This window comes from Heterocephalus glaber, unplaced genomic scaffold, assembly GCF_053883595.1.
Source record: "Heterocephalus glaber isolate CG9 unplaced genomic scaffold, H.glaber_assembly_v1.0 deba00001457, whole genome shotgun sequence".
Taxonomy (NCBI): domain Eukaryota; kingdom Metazoa; phylum Chordata; class Mammalia; order Rodentia; family Bathyergidae; genus Heterocephalus; species Heterocephalus glaber.
Window position 1 is genome coordinate 38698175 of NW_028258305.1, and position 17544 is coordinate 38715718.

Consider the following 17544-nt stretch of genomic DNA (forward strand, 5'->3'; position numbering starts at 1 on the left):
GGATTACAGTCATTGTTGATATTTTTCAGATGCCTCAGAGCTGATACTTAGAAAGGAAGGTTTCCTAAGCGGAAATCTGAATGAGGACAGATGGTTGGCCCACCGGAGAGGAAAGGGTCATCCTTAAGAGCATTCGGTCTTTAAATGTATTCCTCACTAGATTTAATATGAGCTTAATCTCAGAAAAAGAAATGCCAAGGTAAAAGCGCTATTTTTCTAATACTCCATCATTTCTGTAATAACCTTTGAGTTGATCGATAGCTGAACAGGTGTTTTCTTTCACTACCGTACTTTATTTTCCCCTCAGTCAGCTCTGCCCTAGGCGATTTCTGCTGTTTCCTGCCCTTTTCCAGCACTTGGCTCAGCAGACTTAAGGAAGGGAAGGGAGTAAGTCCATCTCCCATGCACATTCTTCATGTTTATATATGTTTACAGTCACATCATTTCACATTCACAGGTTTTCAGATCATTCATCTAATGATGATTGATGGGTCTTTGCCTTCCCAATATTGAGAGCAATATTTTTGTCCAGCAAAATAACCTAAATATATGTTTCCAGGTTTGTAAGCCCCACGATTTATTTTATTCAAACCCTAAATGCAGAAGGCAGGAACTTGACTTCGTTTTCCCAGGTTGGCTGAACTCTGGTGGCAGGAAAATGGTTGCTGTTTTGCTATGGAAGAATGTGAGGTTAACATGGGGCCTTTCAGGCCAAGGATTTAGCTCAGTGGCACCACGCCTGCCTCCCTTCCTCAAAAGCACAAGGTCCTGAGTTTGATCCCCTGTGCCCCCTAAAAAACATGGGGCCTTTAAACGTCACCAACCCTAAAGGGACCCCACTTGGCTGGGCATGAAGGTGGGTGATGTAAATAAGGTCCCTGACGAGAGTTGGGCCCACAGGGACTGACAGCCGGCCAACCCGAGCTGCAAGGCTGATGCCCTTCAGACATCACCTTCTCGTTACCCAGGCCAGTCCTGGTCTTCGGGAAGTAAATGTGTAGCAGAATATCTTAAAATGCTCGCTCAAGAAACCCCACAAACATTGGTGGATCCCCATAGAAGTGCTATCCTCAGTGAATTTCCTTTACAGTCTAGGAACAAGTCAACTAGTAAGCCTGGGTGGTCACCTGGAAAATGTGATGAATCGGGACTCTTGGCCCCCATCCTGGACCTCCTCAGTGACATCACTAAGTGGACCCAGGGACCTGGCCTTGTCAGGCCCCACCCTTGGTAATTTGGTTCCACATCAAAACTTGAGGTTTATTGGCTATAGCAGTGCTTGCCAGTCATGCCTGAAATTCATTCTGAGCCCATGCAAGAGTTTCCCTCCACTACCTGTGGCCCCAAACTGTCATATCACTTGCCTTTTAGAAGGGTGAGTCGGAAGGGAGGTAAGCAGTGATGGCATGGTAGCAGACGTGGAGGAGACAAAGGGTCTAGAGAGCATGTCGAACCAGGTCAGATGCCCATCAATAATGGAGACATAGCTAGGGTGTGCCTTATGCCCAACGCAACTTTCAAGGCATTGCAGAAGCACAGCAGCTAGCACCTAGCTGCCTGCAGCCATCAGCCGTCACCGCCCTCTCCTTAGCCAGCCAGTGCTGCTAAAGGCACTGCCTCCTCCCTCTCTCTGCACAGTTGCACATGGGGCATGAATATTTAAAGGCCTCTGCCTAGCCCAGCCACAGACAGAGAGAGCATTGTGGTTTTCGGTTCCCCCTCTCCACCACAAGCTATTCTCTGCAGGAAACTGGGGAGCCACTTATAATATATTCTGATTTTATTTTATTTTTATTTTTTATTTCACTGAGCTCCAGTTCAATAATTAAAGTTGCCAACCGGGGAGGGGAGCCTTACAGTGGCTTTCATGTGCTCGCTTGCTGTCAGACCTGCTCAAGTCTGCCTGGGCTTTGGGACACACTCCGATGTGTCTAGCATTGCAGCTGCTGGTAATAAAGAGGACAGGAGAATGGGAGGGGCCTTCTCCTCCCCTTCCCCTGCCTTTCACACATCCTGGAAGCCTGTCTCAACAAGCCCTGTGTGGTTTGAAATTCTGTCTTATTTGAATAGCCTGCATGTGACTAGAATAATTTCAGACATGTTCTTAGGCCAGAACAAGGCCCCTGGGGAAAAAGGGGGCTTTCCTCATTTTCTTTCCCCTCCAAAATATGGAAGCAGTTTTCCTTCTGAGAGCTGCAGGAAGGCCAGGGACCCAGGAAGTGGCTTGTGACCCACCAGTTTTGTGATGGTCAACAACCAGCCACTGATTTTCTGATCTCACCAAAGCCAAGGCCAACTTTCCCCTCTACACACACACACACACACACACACACACACACACACACACACAGTATCCTGAAACACAGCCAGGACCCTTCTGCCCTGACACCAAGCCCTTGTGATAAAAAGCCACCTTTTGCCTGGGTGCGGTGGTGCACACCAGTAACCCCAGCACTTGAGGGGCTGAGGGAAGAGGCTTGGCACATCTGGGCTAAATGTTGAGTTCAAGGCCAGCCTGAACTACACAGTAAGACCTAGCTCCAAAAAAAAACCGTACGTTTATTTCCCAACTATTTGGTTTAGGCCAGTGATAGAGTTCCCCTCACATGGGAAATGAGTCATGTTGGGGAATCAAAACTGACTTGCAACAGGAAAATGAAACTTACCCCACCCTGCCTCCTTCCTACCAGAAAGTTTTCTCGCCTCTCAGTTCAAACCAGCCAATCGTTTCCACCCTCGTCACTAGCACCAACCTAATCACCCACTTACACACAATGCTCTCCCAATCCCTTATAAACCTCACCCCAACCCGGTTCACTCTCTCTCATCATTGTTGGAGGCACCTGGGCAGGTCTTTCCCCCAATAAAGCCTTGCCTCGGAAAAAAAAAAAAAAAGCCAGCTTTGCTTAGCTGCTGGGTGCTGCTGAGTTCAGAGCAGAAGGCACGCGTGGGGCTCCTCCAAGTCTGCATGGCTAGCTAGCCTGGAGAGAAAGAGGCCCGTGCTCCATGTCAGTAAAACCAGCAAATGTGCCCCTGGGAGGCACGGGGCAAGAGACTGGAATAGCCCTCTGCCATGGACAAGCCCCACTCAGAGCCCTCTGAGGAAAAGTCTCCTGCAGTGGCAGTGCCCAGAAGGCTGGAGACCGGGGGAGTTTTCAGTAAATTGCTTTCTGGTTGATTTTGTGAGGCTTTTCAGAGTGCTGGTGATCATTCCTGGAAATAAGGCCTTTCCTTTCCCTCCAGCTTTTCAGGGTGACACAGAAGCAAAATAAGGTGAGAGTCATGGCTTTGTTGATTGGGCCTATTCAAGCTTGCTCCCACTTCTTCCCTGCAGGCAGGCAAATAGGGCTTGCAAGACAGAAAAAAAGGGAAGAACTTTTCTGACTGTTGTGTTCTTAACGCTTATGAAACCAATGGCAAACCCACTGTGGGAAGGCAAGGAAAAAAGAAAAAAGTAATAATAATAATTACAAGATGGCCTGAGGTAGAGGAAAAACCAAAAGCAGAAGGGCTCTGCCTTGGGCAGCCACCACCAAACCCTTAACAGAGTGAGGCCTGGGAGATGAGCAGGAGTATTGGATTCAGCATACTGCACGGAGCAGATCTTACAGGTGAGGGGCCTCCCTACCCATGAGCAGGGCCAGGGTCAGGCATGTGGGCTGCCCAAGGGATGGGAGCACCCTGTCCCCATGGGCCAGGAAAGAAATGTACCCAAAACCCAAACCAGCAAATACAAGTCAAGACCAAACCCAGACAATGACTCATGGCTTCTTCCTAGCACACTGCCCTGCTGGGACAGATGGTTTCTCCTTGGCTTTCAGGGGTTACTGTGAGCCTCAAGGGCATCGGGCATCATGTTCACTCTCTGCTGTGGATTCCTCACCACCAGGAACAAGATGGAGGTGCCAGGATGACACTGCTGCTCACCCACAGGCCATTTGCTCACTGTGTGCCTCATGTGGTCACTGGGTCAGCTAATCAGGAAGCAGAGGCTGCCCCCAAGGGCTCAAGCTTGATCCCAAGTCAGGGACTCATTTCCTGGATCCTGGATCCCTTCTCCCTAGAACATGTGCTTATCCAGGGAGAAGGAATCTTCCCCTTTCTCCACTTCCTCATCCTTCCCTGTGTCGTAGCTTACTGCTGACCAGCGGAAGAATAAGATAGTCCCTAGCAGGGTCGACAGAGGACCGGTCCCTGCTCTCGTGTGGCCACAGTGCTGCACACTTTGTGGTGGTGGTAGAAACTTCTTTTGTGAATAGTTGGGGACCGGTGCCAAGATAAAGGGAATTCAAACCTGCCATGTGGCAGGCCATGCCAGGAGAGAGACCAGAGGAATGTGGGATCTCTTTGGAGGGCTTACTCAAGAGAAAAGTTAAGGAAACATTTTCAGTATGAAAGGCTCTGGTCTTCGGGTCACTTACAGATCACTTAGCTACCTTACATTATAAGCAAGCCTAAAGTCTTCCTTAGAGCCCTCAGACACCCTGACTCTTTTCACCATTGGAGAAAGAAGTCGTCTCTTAGGGCTGGGGAAAGGGACTCTTAGTATTTGGGAAGCCAACTCCGGATATGTTTTTAAAATATCAATCTCCTAGTGTTGTTGTGCCCAGATTACGAAGTCCCAAAGACCACCAGGAGGCCGTTTCCAATGTAAGCACACGAGGGTCATTTATTCAAGCTTAAGCAGGGACTCTCGATTGTCACCGACACAGCGGATCGAGATTGAGAGCCCCAAGTTCCAAATTAGCAGGGTTTTTATTGAGAATACAACAAGCTTTGGTCATTAGTAGCCATATGATTGGTTAATATTTAGCAAGTATGAAGTGTAGAATTTTGATTGGCTAGGCTCATTGGGGGTTGAAGGGGATTACGTATAGGTTTTTACAAGAAAAATGGGGACAAAGGTTAGTGGTCTACTGTCACGTACTGCTGGTCAGCAGACATCTTGACTCATGGTCATGACCACCTTGTGTGGATAGTCAGCACATTAACAGATTGTCCTATAGATAGTGGGCCCGGGACACTTGTTTCTAGGGCAAACAGATGGCTGAGTAATGAGCTTAGGAATCTTGAGTTACAGATCATGTCTTTTGTCCCAGATCAAGCACAAATTTGAGAGAACAAAGGAGACTGCTCCATTTTGGACAAAATGGAGTCATTCTGGTCCCACAGTGTAAGGTTGGCACTGTGCTAAGGATTTCACCTCCATTTTCTGTTATCAAAACAGATTTGTGAGGAATTGTAAACCCCATTTACTAATTCAAAAACTGGGACCCAGAGAGCTGGATGTCTTGCCCAAGGTCAACCCTAGAAAGGGGCAAAGCCACAATTCAGAGAAGATCTGTCCCACCCCAGAACCAAATCTGTAAACACTCCGAGATCACTGGACTAGACTTAGGCACCTGAGTGTAACTCCCAGGTGTGCCCTGCTTGTGAGCCACCTCAAGCAAGTCACAGCTACTAATTAGGGAGGAAAAAAATACCTTTTTAGTTGCTGTGTGAGGTTGTTACTAGCATCTGATGAAAATGTGAAAGCTCTTTGTAATCTTTACAGCACTTTATGAATGGCAGCAATTATTATCACCCTTCTTTTTGCCTTCCTCAGACTCGAGGGAGTCACTGCTGCTGACGCTGTGTATTCTTATTTCTCCTCTCAGTCTATTAGCAATGTGTGGGCAGGTTGGGAGCATTCTTTTTCCAGCAGTAGCACCAGGAGAACATGCCCAATAAATGCACTTAATCAATAATTAATTAATTAATTGTGTAGCCCCTCAAGGATAGGAGCCAGCAAGAAGACTCCTCATTGAGCCTCAATGATCCGACAAATGCAGCCCTACTGAGATTTCTGCGCCAAAATAATTCTTACCTCAGCATCTAGAGCATTCTGTCCCCACTTACTGTGATGTGGTTGCCTCTGCCAGAATACGTGCTAATGGGCTACTGTAATCAACAGCTATTGTAATTGCAATCGGACATAATTAATTTAATACCTTTGAGCCATGCAAAATTAATACCTCCCCCATTACATGATGAAACTGAGACATATGAAGAATTACTGTCAAGGCTCAGGGTTGTGAATTAAATCTTCCTCAGCCCTTGGAACCGACTTGGGTCAGGTTCAAAAGCTCCATGTTAAACACAGACCCTCATGGCTTCCACTGGCCTTTGTTATGGCACATTCGTGAGGCCCCCCGAGAGTTGTCAGGGAATGGACACTCCTGGGGGCTCTGGGATCTGCAGACACTCACATGCCTCCTCGAGTCCACTTTATTCCCAGTGGCTGTCCAAGAAGGTTCAACAGTTTCATCGCGTTGAGTGGATCCTGTTTTCCAGCAAGAGGACTGATTGCAAAGCAATTCCTCAGCACCATCTCCAGTATAAATGAAGAAACCGGGAGGCACAGAGAAACAAGACTGTTTGCCCAAGATCACATCATTACACTGAAACTCAGAAGAAAAGGTCATCTTTTTCTTTCCTTAGCTCCAAAGATTATTCTCTAAGAAAATTGGAAGATACTAAACTGGACTAATTCTTTTTATGGCAGTACTGGGAATTGAACCTATGGTCTTCACACTGAGCTACATCCTCAGCCCTTTAAAATTTTTTTTTAAATTTTAAGACAGAAACTTGCTACATCTCTAAATTGCCCAGGCTGAACTTGAACTGGAGATCCTCCTGCCTCAGCCTCCCAGAGTGCTGGAATCACATGTGTGCTCATCATGGCCAGCTAGACTGAAAATTTTTAAATGGTTTACTTCACTCCATCATATCTCTAGCCTCTTCTTGGTTTTTTGTTTTTTTGTTTTTTGGGTACTTGGGATCGAACTCGGGACCTTGCACTTCCAAGACTGGAGCCAGAACCACTGAGCTAAATCCCCGGCCCTTCTTATTATTTTGTGAACTGTTTGTGTGTAATATGGTGTCCCCTGCCTACCCTTTCCAATTCAAGAGAACAGAACTAACCTATTTTTCCTAAGCTGGGCCCTCCACTCATAGAGTCTGTTTAAAGTCCCACCATAGATCTCCAAGCAGAGTCCTACAGGCTCCGTTTTATAGATGAAGACAGTGAGCTCTGAGATATTCTGTAATAAATGAAATCCAGACCACTCCTTCTGATTCCAGAGCCCATGCTCTGCCAACAGCCTAAATCACCTTGTCCCTCAGAAGCTCCCAGCTGCCCTCGGTTCCTCAAATGTATTGATTTTATTTATGGGCCCCTAAGTTTATTGTATAGTTTTTCTTGCTGAGCCAAGAGATCTCAACCCTCTCCGGAGTGGGTAAAAAGAAGCATTCCCTTTTCCTTCTTCTCAGTAACATCATAATCTTTCCTCACTGCCTTTTTAAATGTAGCATTTATTGTTTTTCATGGCTATGTTCATTGTAGGACATTAGGAAAATACACTAAGTTATGAACAAAAAGGTGAAATTTCCCACAATCCTTCCCCACAAAGATAACCCCTACTATGTAATGGCACATTTCTTTCCAGACAAGTACAGTATATCCATAGATAAGAGTTTGTATAAATTTGGTACCATACTATATAACTGTTTATGCCGTCTCTCTATATTTACTTTTATATTTTGTATATCAGTACTATTCCTTATAAGCATGTTTTAATATTTCAGAGTCATTTTTTGTTTGTTTTGGTTTTTTGGTATCGGGGATCGAACTTGGGTCTTTGTGCTTTTAAGGCAGGCGGCAGAACCACTGAGCGAAATCCCTGGCCCTATAAGCATGTTTTAATAGTTGTATATCCTAAATTCATTTTATAGTTTTTTTCTAGTTATCAAAAATCATTGGTGTTAATGGTAAAAAAAAAAAATTGGAAAAGAAAGAAAAGATCCAATAAAGGAAAATAGACATCTATAGCTCCATAATGTCACCAGCCAGAAATCATAGGTTTTTAATTTTTTCACATACAAACTTCTTGTTTTGCCTCCATATTTTTAATGGGGGTAAATGAATGTCCCTGACTGGGTGTCCCCTGGCTTTGGTGTGATCCCTCAGAAAGACATGAGGTTGTATCTTCAGGAAGGCCTTTCTAAAAAACCTCCTACATGACCAGGCATCTAGCATTTCAAGTATTCGCCAGCATCACATTTTATTACCTTGTTATCCAAAAGTCTGCATCTGGCCAGCTTCTTGCTGTGTTGGGTTGATTTTTCATTAGACAATTTATAGCTAGAGAGTTGGTGTTTATTTTTTCCAGGTGAATTAGAAGATGGTGAGCAAAAACATTGGATTTTGCAGTGAGTCAGTTTTCTCCACTGAAGTTAATAAGATACCACATTGAAATCAGAGCACCCTAAAAATTATAAACTGACACCCAGAGTCACAACCCTGTGGCATCTTAAGCCAAGGAAGAGCCTCAGCCTTCATCAAAAGCTTGCTTTGATGCCCCCGATAGCAATTCTAACACTGGTCATCCAGGCTCTGCTGGCCTCAGTGTGTGGTGCATGCAAGATACCTGTCACCTCTCTCCCCTAAACAAGCTCATCTTTGTGCATCTCTGTTTGCTTAAAGGTGTTTCCCTTTATTGATGTGAAATTCACACTGGAGCATCCATCCTTGGTTTTGTCACTGCTATTGCAACTCCTGCAGCTCTGCAGAAATTGGAAGAAAGACAGCAACCCCCACCTCAGCATGTCCTACAGTTGGGAGTGTTGCATACAGTACAGACACTTATTTGATACCATTGATTCTCTTTTCAGCCTATATCCTATTATGGTATTTTTTTATGGGTTCAAGAGATTGATCTGCAGCTGCCACAAGGTACGCATAGCAAACACAGAGCATATTCTAGACATAAAATTGCAGTAATTACCTCTGGAGGAGGAAAGGGCCATGAGGGGAATAATAGCATTAGTCCTGGCCACAATGCAGCTCCTGCTTTACATACAGGACTTTAATTAATAAAATGACAAACGCTGGTACCACATAATTGGAAAGTCTATCAGGCCCCACCGAGAGGCAGAGAAAAAGGCCCTTGTGAACGGGCCAGCTGGAGCCAGGAGATATAATTGCCGGTGGCGTGCCCCTGGTGCTGTCTCTTCTCACTTGTCTCACTTGCTGTCTGCATATCAAAGAGTTTATTAGTCAAAATCTGCCGCTGGTAACCTATATTTATTAAGATGTGTCCAGAAGTATCAAAAGCATTATTGTCCCAAGCTCCAACAAGTATGATTTCCCATAAATATAATTTCAGATTTGTATAAAACCCCTCACATTTGTGTGAACACACACCCACAACTGCTAATTGTTTGGCAGAGACAGTGGCTGCAGATGGCTTCAAACCCACCATCTGTCTCCCTGAACCCTCCACCATGAAGGTATTTCTCAGATAAGACCTCGCTAAAATATAAGTTCTGAGTTAGTAGAGTTGGGGTGTGTCTGTGGGGGTTTTTTTGTTTTGGTTTGTTTTGGGTTTTTTTCGTTTTGGGTTTTTTGTTGTTTTTTTTTTTTTTTTTGGTACCAGGGATCGAACTCGGGACCTTGGGCTTGCAAGGCAGGCGGCAGAACCACTGAGCTAAATGCCCGGCCTGGGTCTGTGTTTTTAATAAGTTCCTAGGGGATGCCAACCCTGCTGGCCCCCAGACCACATTGAGCAACAAGGTTCTAGAAAATTTTCACAATATGCCCCAGAGCTTCAAGGACCACCATACTAAATTGGGTGCATGCAGCACTGCAGGTGGGGTGGACAGAGCCCAGAGCTTAGCCTGGGCTCCAGGTCTGCAGCATGTGGGCCTCCTTAAGCCCTGGGTTCTTCCTCTGAAAATGGGGGGAATAATATGTATGTGCAGGGATGCTGTGGCTATAAAATGAGACCGTGTAAGTGCTTAGTGCAACTCTCTGGTACTCAGTCGTGAATTAACAAATGACTTCACATGCCATAGTCCACCCAGATAGGAGTAGGCATTAAGGTCAGATTCCAAGAGTATTTTGTGCCTGCTCTGGGTGGAACCTGTCAAGATCAGACTGGATGTCCTTGGCACCCGTATCTACATACAATGCTGTCAGAAGGGTTCTTCCACCTCAGATTGGATAAAGCGAAGAGAAGTCTTTGAAGGGGACCTGAGCCTGCCGTCTGCTTTAGGGTCACAGTTTTCTCTGCCCTTAGACACAGATAATTAACAAGAGAGATTCAATAACACTTCACCTAAGTCATCCAGTTCTCCTGATTAAGAAACCAGTGAGAACCTTACCCTTCAGTCCAAGAGGAGAGTTCTGTCTCGGGTCATTTCTTTTTACTCTCAGCCCAAGAGTCGCTCATTTGTGGGTTGTTCACAATTTTTGTCTGGAGCCAGTGTGACAGCCCCATGTGGAGAAGCACCCTCTCTATACCTTGCTGCGGTTGGGCACATTATAAGCCATTTCTTAGCGATTAAGAATGGCTTTTTACTCCAAGTCGAAGATGAAAATGGACCCCTCACTGATAGGGCCAGGTTACTTACTGCCCTAAGTAACCCTGTCGCCCCGGTGGTCTCAACCCAGCCTGCACTTTAGAATCGCCCAGAGGGATTTTAAAGCCTGCTGATGCCCAGAACCTGCCGAAGGGTACTGAAGTCAGAGTTTCTGGGGCGGGGCCCAAACATGGGCAGTTTGGAAAGCTCCCTGGATGATTCTGATTGGGAACCCAGGTTGAAAACTACTGGTTTCACCAAGAGATTCACAAAATTCTTTAACTCGCTTAGTCTTTGTAACTACTGTTTAAAGTGGACAGGGAAGGTATGGTTATGATCACAAGTTTTTCTATAACAAAATAAAGGCCCGGGGGAGATAAGCAGTAGTCTTAAGGTCACACAGTTAGTGCGCTGTAACTGTGGAGCACACGCTCCCAGTTCAGCAGCCTGCTGGCCCATGGTCCCAGCATAGACATCACTGCTGTGTTCCACTGACATGCTCATCCCATCAGCAGACTCTACCTCAAACTGAAATCTTCCTACGTGCAGCTGAGAATTGGGAAGATTAGAATATAGCCAGGGGACTGGGAAATGGGGGGTCTTCTCCCCCTCTCTGAAACCTGGCCCCCAGAATGCAGGAAAGTACAAATGAGCTTCACAGGATGGAAAGATGATTTACTGTCCTTGAGAGGGAAGTCTGGTAACAACAGGAGCAGCTGCCTATGTATGTGTAGCTTTTTATTCTGACACTGATCAGCCATACCATGTGTCTTCACCTGACAGCCATTGAATACAAAATAAATAAGACAGTCTCTGCCTTGGAAGACATTGTGGCCCAAAGAGAGGGAGGGCAGGGAGGGAAGATCAGGCAGTAAGGCTGCACTTCATGAGGGCCCTGGCAGCTTCAGTCATAGCACTTCAGAGGAAGAGAAAGTCAATTCTGGGAAGAATGATTTTGGGAAGAAGGGTTTCTGCAAAGGAAATAGATTTCCTCTTTTTAAATGGAGAGAAGGAAAGAGCAAGTAGAGAAAATAGAAGAAGCACAGTCACAGAAGCAAAACAGTACAAGACAGGTATAAGTATTGGTGTGGGGGAGTCCGAGAAGCCCCTACATGGAACTCCCATGAGTGCGCTACTGGGTAAAAACCCTGCCAGATGCTGCTGATCAGACCACTCCATACCTCTCTATTCACCCTGAAACAAAGGCACGGGCTTATTTAGTAATCAAATGGCCAACCAGTCAGAACTTCGGCCTTACTTCAAGGCATGGCTTCTCTTCCTTCCCGACCCCACCACAGTTGGCAGATTGCAGATGGACGGCAGGAAATCAGGTCAGTGGCCTCTCTGGTTCTCCACCAGCCTCTCTTCCTCTCTGCCACTTGTTGACCTCTGACCCTTCGGGGCTACACTACAGGAAGAGAGAGAAGTAAGGGGAGCTAGAACAGTCTTTCTTGACTGGTACTGTTGTGCTGATCGGGCATTAGTATCTCCAGGCTGTGACAAGTGTTTGCGGCTTACTGCTTCTCACATCTACGGCTCCCTCAGAGATCTACCTTTCTCCTTGCCACTTCCACGGCCACGGTGGCTGGGAGTCTTTCTTGTTGACTAGAGCCTATACATGGCCATTGCAGGTAGTCACTTCCACCTCCATCCACCAGTGGGCATCTCAAGATACCAGCAGCTTCTTTCTGCTGTGGTCTGTTTACCCTCCACACAGCCCTCTTGGACAAGCTCTAAAATGAGCCACATGCTCCCCTCTAGCCCACGTGCCACACTCATGCACTTCTTTGTCCCAGCGCCCGATGCTGCCACCTCGCCTGTTTTGCTGTTACAGCAGCTAACCAACCCCTAGTTCAAACTTCTGATTTTTCCAGGTAGAAGAGAGACACACATTCACTGTGCTCCCCAAAATACAAGGGATAAGTGTCAAGTGCTCCACGTGGGATCGTAAATGCATTCTCCCTTGACGGGATGAGGCGAAAACCCTGCCCCATCTGCCTTCTTAACTGGAGGATGAGACAGAGCTCATGATTTGCCAGAAGCATATTCCAAAACTTCTCATCAAAACATCTGCTTTTTATATCCAAATTATGGAAAAGAGGTCATGAACCTTGTAACCTGTTTTCACCCACCTGTCCTGAAAGTCCTGTGTCTTGCATTCCCACACTTCGCTTTGAAGTATGCTATGTACTATCTCAGTGCTTCGGCCAAAACCACTTTTTAACTTTTTGTTACACTGTCTATTGCCTCATTTAATAGTCACTGTAACTCTATAAAATAGATTAAACTCTTCCTATCTTAGGGAAGAGGAACTAAGCTTTAAAACAATTAAATACCTTGACCAAAGTGTCAAAAACAGGCTTTGAATCCAGATCTCTTTAATTCTGGAGCTCTTAGGCCAAGCTAGAATGGAGTTAGCATAAATCCTCAATAAGTATTTATTGAATGACTAAAAAGTTGATTTCCTTAGATTATACACAATGTTATTGTCTTGATGTTTCAATAGGGAATGAAAAACTATTGGAGGTTGCTGAGCTGTGAGTCACAGATGACTGTGATAAACGGGAAAATGTGACTGAGATATACAAAAGAATTCAGAAGGGACAAAGAATGAGAGGGAGAGGCACTTTAGGAGGCCACAGGGAGAGTTTGGAAATAAATTATAAAGGACCTGGTGAGACTTACTTTGTTAAAAGTATTGAGGAAGTGAAGGTAGAAGCCAGATTGAAGGAATTTCAAAAGAGAAGAGGCAGCCAGGCAATGGAAGCAGCAGTAACATCCCAGTTGTCCAAGATCTTAACTTCTGAATGGAGGTACAGAAATGGCTGTGAGCCAGAGGGGTTAACAGAATTAAATAAAGGATAGTTTGCCAGAGTGAGTGGAATCTGATCTTCTTTATAGATGAGAAGCCAGAAGATAGAGAGACTGAAGCAGCTGAAGGAAAGAGGACAGTAACTGGAAGAGCAAGGGTCTGGGGAGGTGAGATGGGGTGGAACTAACAGAAAAGAAATTGAAAGATGCACCTTCCTCTAAGACACAAAAGAAAGAGAAAGGGTGGGTAAATAGATGCTTCTTATGCTACACAGTGGGGTCAGGGAGAAAACAAGCTAGAGAGCTACCTCGCAGAGATTGTAACTGCTGTAGTAGATCTTTCTCCCAGTAAAGTGGAAGTCAAATTAATAGATCAGGGTTTGGGGATGAGTAGCTGTAAGCAGCAGTGTTGGAAGGTGTGTTTGAAACACCTACTGTACTACGTGTATCCAGAAATCAAATGTGGAAGTCCACAGAGTATGACTACGACACTAGTCATCCAGGCCACTGAGGCTCAACAGTCTGCGTTTGTACGAGTCCAGATCCACAGTGTTTTCCATCCAAAGGGAAAAAGGAGAGAAACATATGTCAGGTATGATCCCAAGCAAGGCACATCACATGGCATGGGCTGAAGGGTGAGAGAGATTAAAGTTAGCAAGGAAGGATAGGATTAAAATTTCTAATCATGGCATCCAGACACAGAAGAAAACCAAGCGACCCCCAATTATCCTGGGAGGTTTCAAAGGTGGACAAGGGGAAATGGGAAAAGCAAAAGTGAAGAGGCTGTGGTTTTAGATCAGGCTTCCTAAGCAGATCAGCCCTAGGGACTCTGAGGCGTAGATGTGGCCTCATGCCTTGTGGTACTTAACCTCTTCAATCAAACTGTAAGGCAACCAAGAGTTAGGAACTAGGAGAAGCAGGTCTTCAAATTATGAGAGCCAGAGAACGTGGGTACTGTAGCTGAATAGAACTCCAGCTTTATCCTTTCTATAATGGACATTTTTATTTAAGGATCTGAATAGGGATATTTTGGGGAGAGATATGATGTAGTTGCCTTAAGTTTTAGGTGTTGTGTATAGATTATTTGTATCAAACATACAACCTCTTATTTGAAACAAAATGATCAGAGACCTTGTTTGTAGTTCTGCCTCTGAACATGACTGTATTTCAACTTCTTTTGAAAGATTATTCGTTACAGTTCCCTCTCAAAGCTCAAGAGAACAATGGCATGGAAACCATTAATAAAAACACAATGAAAACATGATTATAGCTTCCTTTGGCCTCCTCATTCTGGAAGACAACCATAGTAAAAGATCTTTATAAGCAGGTTTTTGTCAAACCTTTGCCTACCAAGTCATAGTCTTCAGTTACCAAACACATGACATGGCACTGTGTAAGTAAGATTATTAGAGTATTTGGGGAAAGAATAAAAATCTATTATACCTAAATCACTAAGACTAAAATAATCACTTGAATAAGGTCACAATGTGAATTGGGGCTGTAGACAAAAATCTCTGATCTTTAGGGAGTTCATTGAATACCCCACTTAGCTGCCTCACAAGTAGACTCGAGAAATGTAGGATATCATCAACCTGAGCAAAGCTCCAGAACTGCCCACTGGTTGTCCCTTCTCAGCTCCTTGAACTTTAATGAAAGGCACTTTGGGAGGCAATGAATGAGATCAGGTGGTGCCCCTGCCACCACTGGACCAACCTCAGCTGAGTCTGGAGCAAAAATCCTCCAGGCATCAACTGAGAGTTCCAAGAAGGAGATCTAAGGTTTCCTGTCAACTTTGACACCTTGTCTTCTGGCTGTCCTCTCCCTCACAGCTCAGAATGTCCTGGCTCATCCGTGGAGTCTTAAGGGGAAACGTGTCCTTGGTGCTGGTGGAGAACAAAACAGGGAAGGAGCAAAGCAGGATGGTCTGGCACGAGGCCACCAATGAAGGCTTGAGCTTGTGGCAGCGGACAGTGCTTCCCCTCCTCAATGTGTCTGACAGGTGAGCCTCTACCTACTCCCTCTCCTCCCTTTCTTGCCATGTCTTCCTTCCTCCTGTGCGCTTTACCCTAGACCAGTGATGGTGAACCTTCTAGAGCTCTCGGTGATACAAACTGCCTGCTGCAGCATGCATGCCGTGGTCTCACCACCACTGCCCTAGACAGATGCACGCACACACACATGTGGACATGCACACTTCCTGCAGGTCACTGAGATCACAACATACTCCAAGGAATCACGGTGCTAACGAGCATGCATCTTCTCCCCTCTCACTGGGCCTGATTGGCCACCTCCAGTATCTACCTAGAGGCAGAACTAACACTGAGACACATTGCTCCCCAATAATAATTGAGCTCTATTTGTAAGTAGCATTTTCTCTTATGTGATGTATTTCTCCTTACTTTCCTCATTGGACATTTTATTTTTTCCTTGCATTTTGTTTTTACCTATGCATTAGTTTCCTTTGAGATAAGTAGAGTAGGTGTTATCATCAATTGTCCATTCCTGTCCTCTTACAAGGGGAGAAACTGAAAATCAAAGCAGTAACAGGCCTGCACACGGGCACCAGGGGCAGAACTGACACCCAGACATGACCCTCTGTCCACTGCTCTGCTGAGCCAGGTCCTGCGGCAGCCTGATGAAGGGAGATGGCAAATTCTTCAATAAAGAGAAGAGAACGCCTACAAAGGTCCTGGTTCCTATTTGGATTCTATCACTAATGACCCCTGTGACCTTGAATAAGGTCCTTACTTCCTTGAGCCTGTTTCCTCATCTTTAACAGAAAGGACTGGGCTAGAAAATCATTAACTGTGCAGGCTCTGGAATGGAATAGTAACCTGAGGGGTTCAGCTGCTACTTGTCTCCCCAGGATGGCTCTATTCTGCCACCTGCAGTCAGCCTAAAGCATACTACAGAAGCACTCATGGGATGCTCTGCTGGGTCATACAGATGGTTGGTGCTGACCTGTCCCAGACCAAAAAGGAGTCGTTTCTATAAGGGAGACAGATAAATGGACTGATCAAGGAAACACATCTTTTATAGGCTAAACATAAAATCCAGTAATTCAGAGTAGCTTTGGCATTAGTCTCCTAAAACATGCAAATTATCATCCTGGTGGATCTACCTTTGAAAACTGAGGGCCAAGGGCTGGAGGGAAAGTGGAGCGTGATTCCAGTTGGCATGTGGCTTTGTAGATATGAATCTGGGTTTCAGTCTCTATACCTACACCTCACAGAGTCTGCCCTCCCCCAGAGCTTGGCACAGGAGCTCTGCTGTCATGGGAAGAAGGCACCGTCCCTACTGAATGTCCACTTACTCCTTCAGATGTGAATGGGTTACACATCAAAGCCCATGGACATACCGAGGCTGAGTAACCCCAGGACAAATGGATTGCATTAAAGTGGAAGGAGAGGGAAAGTGGACGCTACCCACCCCAGAGTAGTCTTGTGCTCTTGGGATTGTGAGGGCTGTGCACAGGGGAGGGAGAAAATGAGCGTGATGCCAGAACCTCCCTCCGGGGAGATGCAAAATTAATTCAGATGAATCAAAGGGGTTTTTTTCTTTTCTATCCAGCAAGTCCTCTCTCTTTCATAGCCACTCCAGGGGATTTAAAGCAAGTAAAAAGTTGACTGTGTTCACTCGCATCAGCTAGAGTTTCATGTAAGGAAGACTTTGTTCTCAGCCTCCCTCCTCCCTGTTACAGGCCGTTACCAGATTGACACTTTCAATATTGATACTGAAACCAAAGTGTCCGGTCGGGATTCAGCCAAAGGCCAGCTTGGTTGGATGACGCTTCATGACCCGATAAGTGTGCAGTTATAGAAAACAAGAGGGAACACAGGGAACCTGCATGGCACTGGCTTGCTCTGTGGCTGCAAGGGCCTCCCCTCCCACCAGAGCTGGAGGTAATATAGGAGGCAGTGAGACCCAAGGCAAATAGAACTGCAGGAGAAATAAGGCCAGAGGTTTTCACTTGCTAAAATCAAACTAAAATGTAGATGTGACTGCTCCACGGAAATCAAGAAGCTCTGTGGATGGAAATGGATAGGCTTTAGAATCAGATCGTCACAAACATAGAACCGGCTCATCCAGTTATTAACCTCTCTGAGCCTCAAGAAGTTGGAGATTCTCAGGGTGCCTTCTGGACTCTAGTAAGACCTGTACTTAGGTCCATGTGTGATATGTCCAACCACCCCCTTCTCATATTTTTCTCCTTCAGGAAAATGATTCATGTTTCAAGAGATCATTCATGTAATTCTCAGGGGCCATCACTAGTTTTGACAGCCCAGCAGCTCTTTAGGCTAACTTCTAGGCCCTGATAAAAACTGCCTTTTA

General features: G+C 45.6%; 1 protein-coding gene across 1 annotated transcript in view; it reads left to right on the forward strand.

The window, feature by feature from the left end:
* Alk (ALK receptor tyrosine kinase) overlaps positions 1-17544 on the forward strand; it is a 703900-nt gene that overhangs the window by 581482 nt on the left and 104874 nt on the right. Inside the window, exon 9 of the mRNA XM_004839247.4 lies at positions 15042-15211. Coding sequence (XP_004839304.1) covers positions 15042-15211 — 170 coding nt within the window. The remainder of the gene's footprint in view (positions 1-15041; positions 15212-17544) is intronic.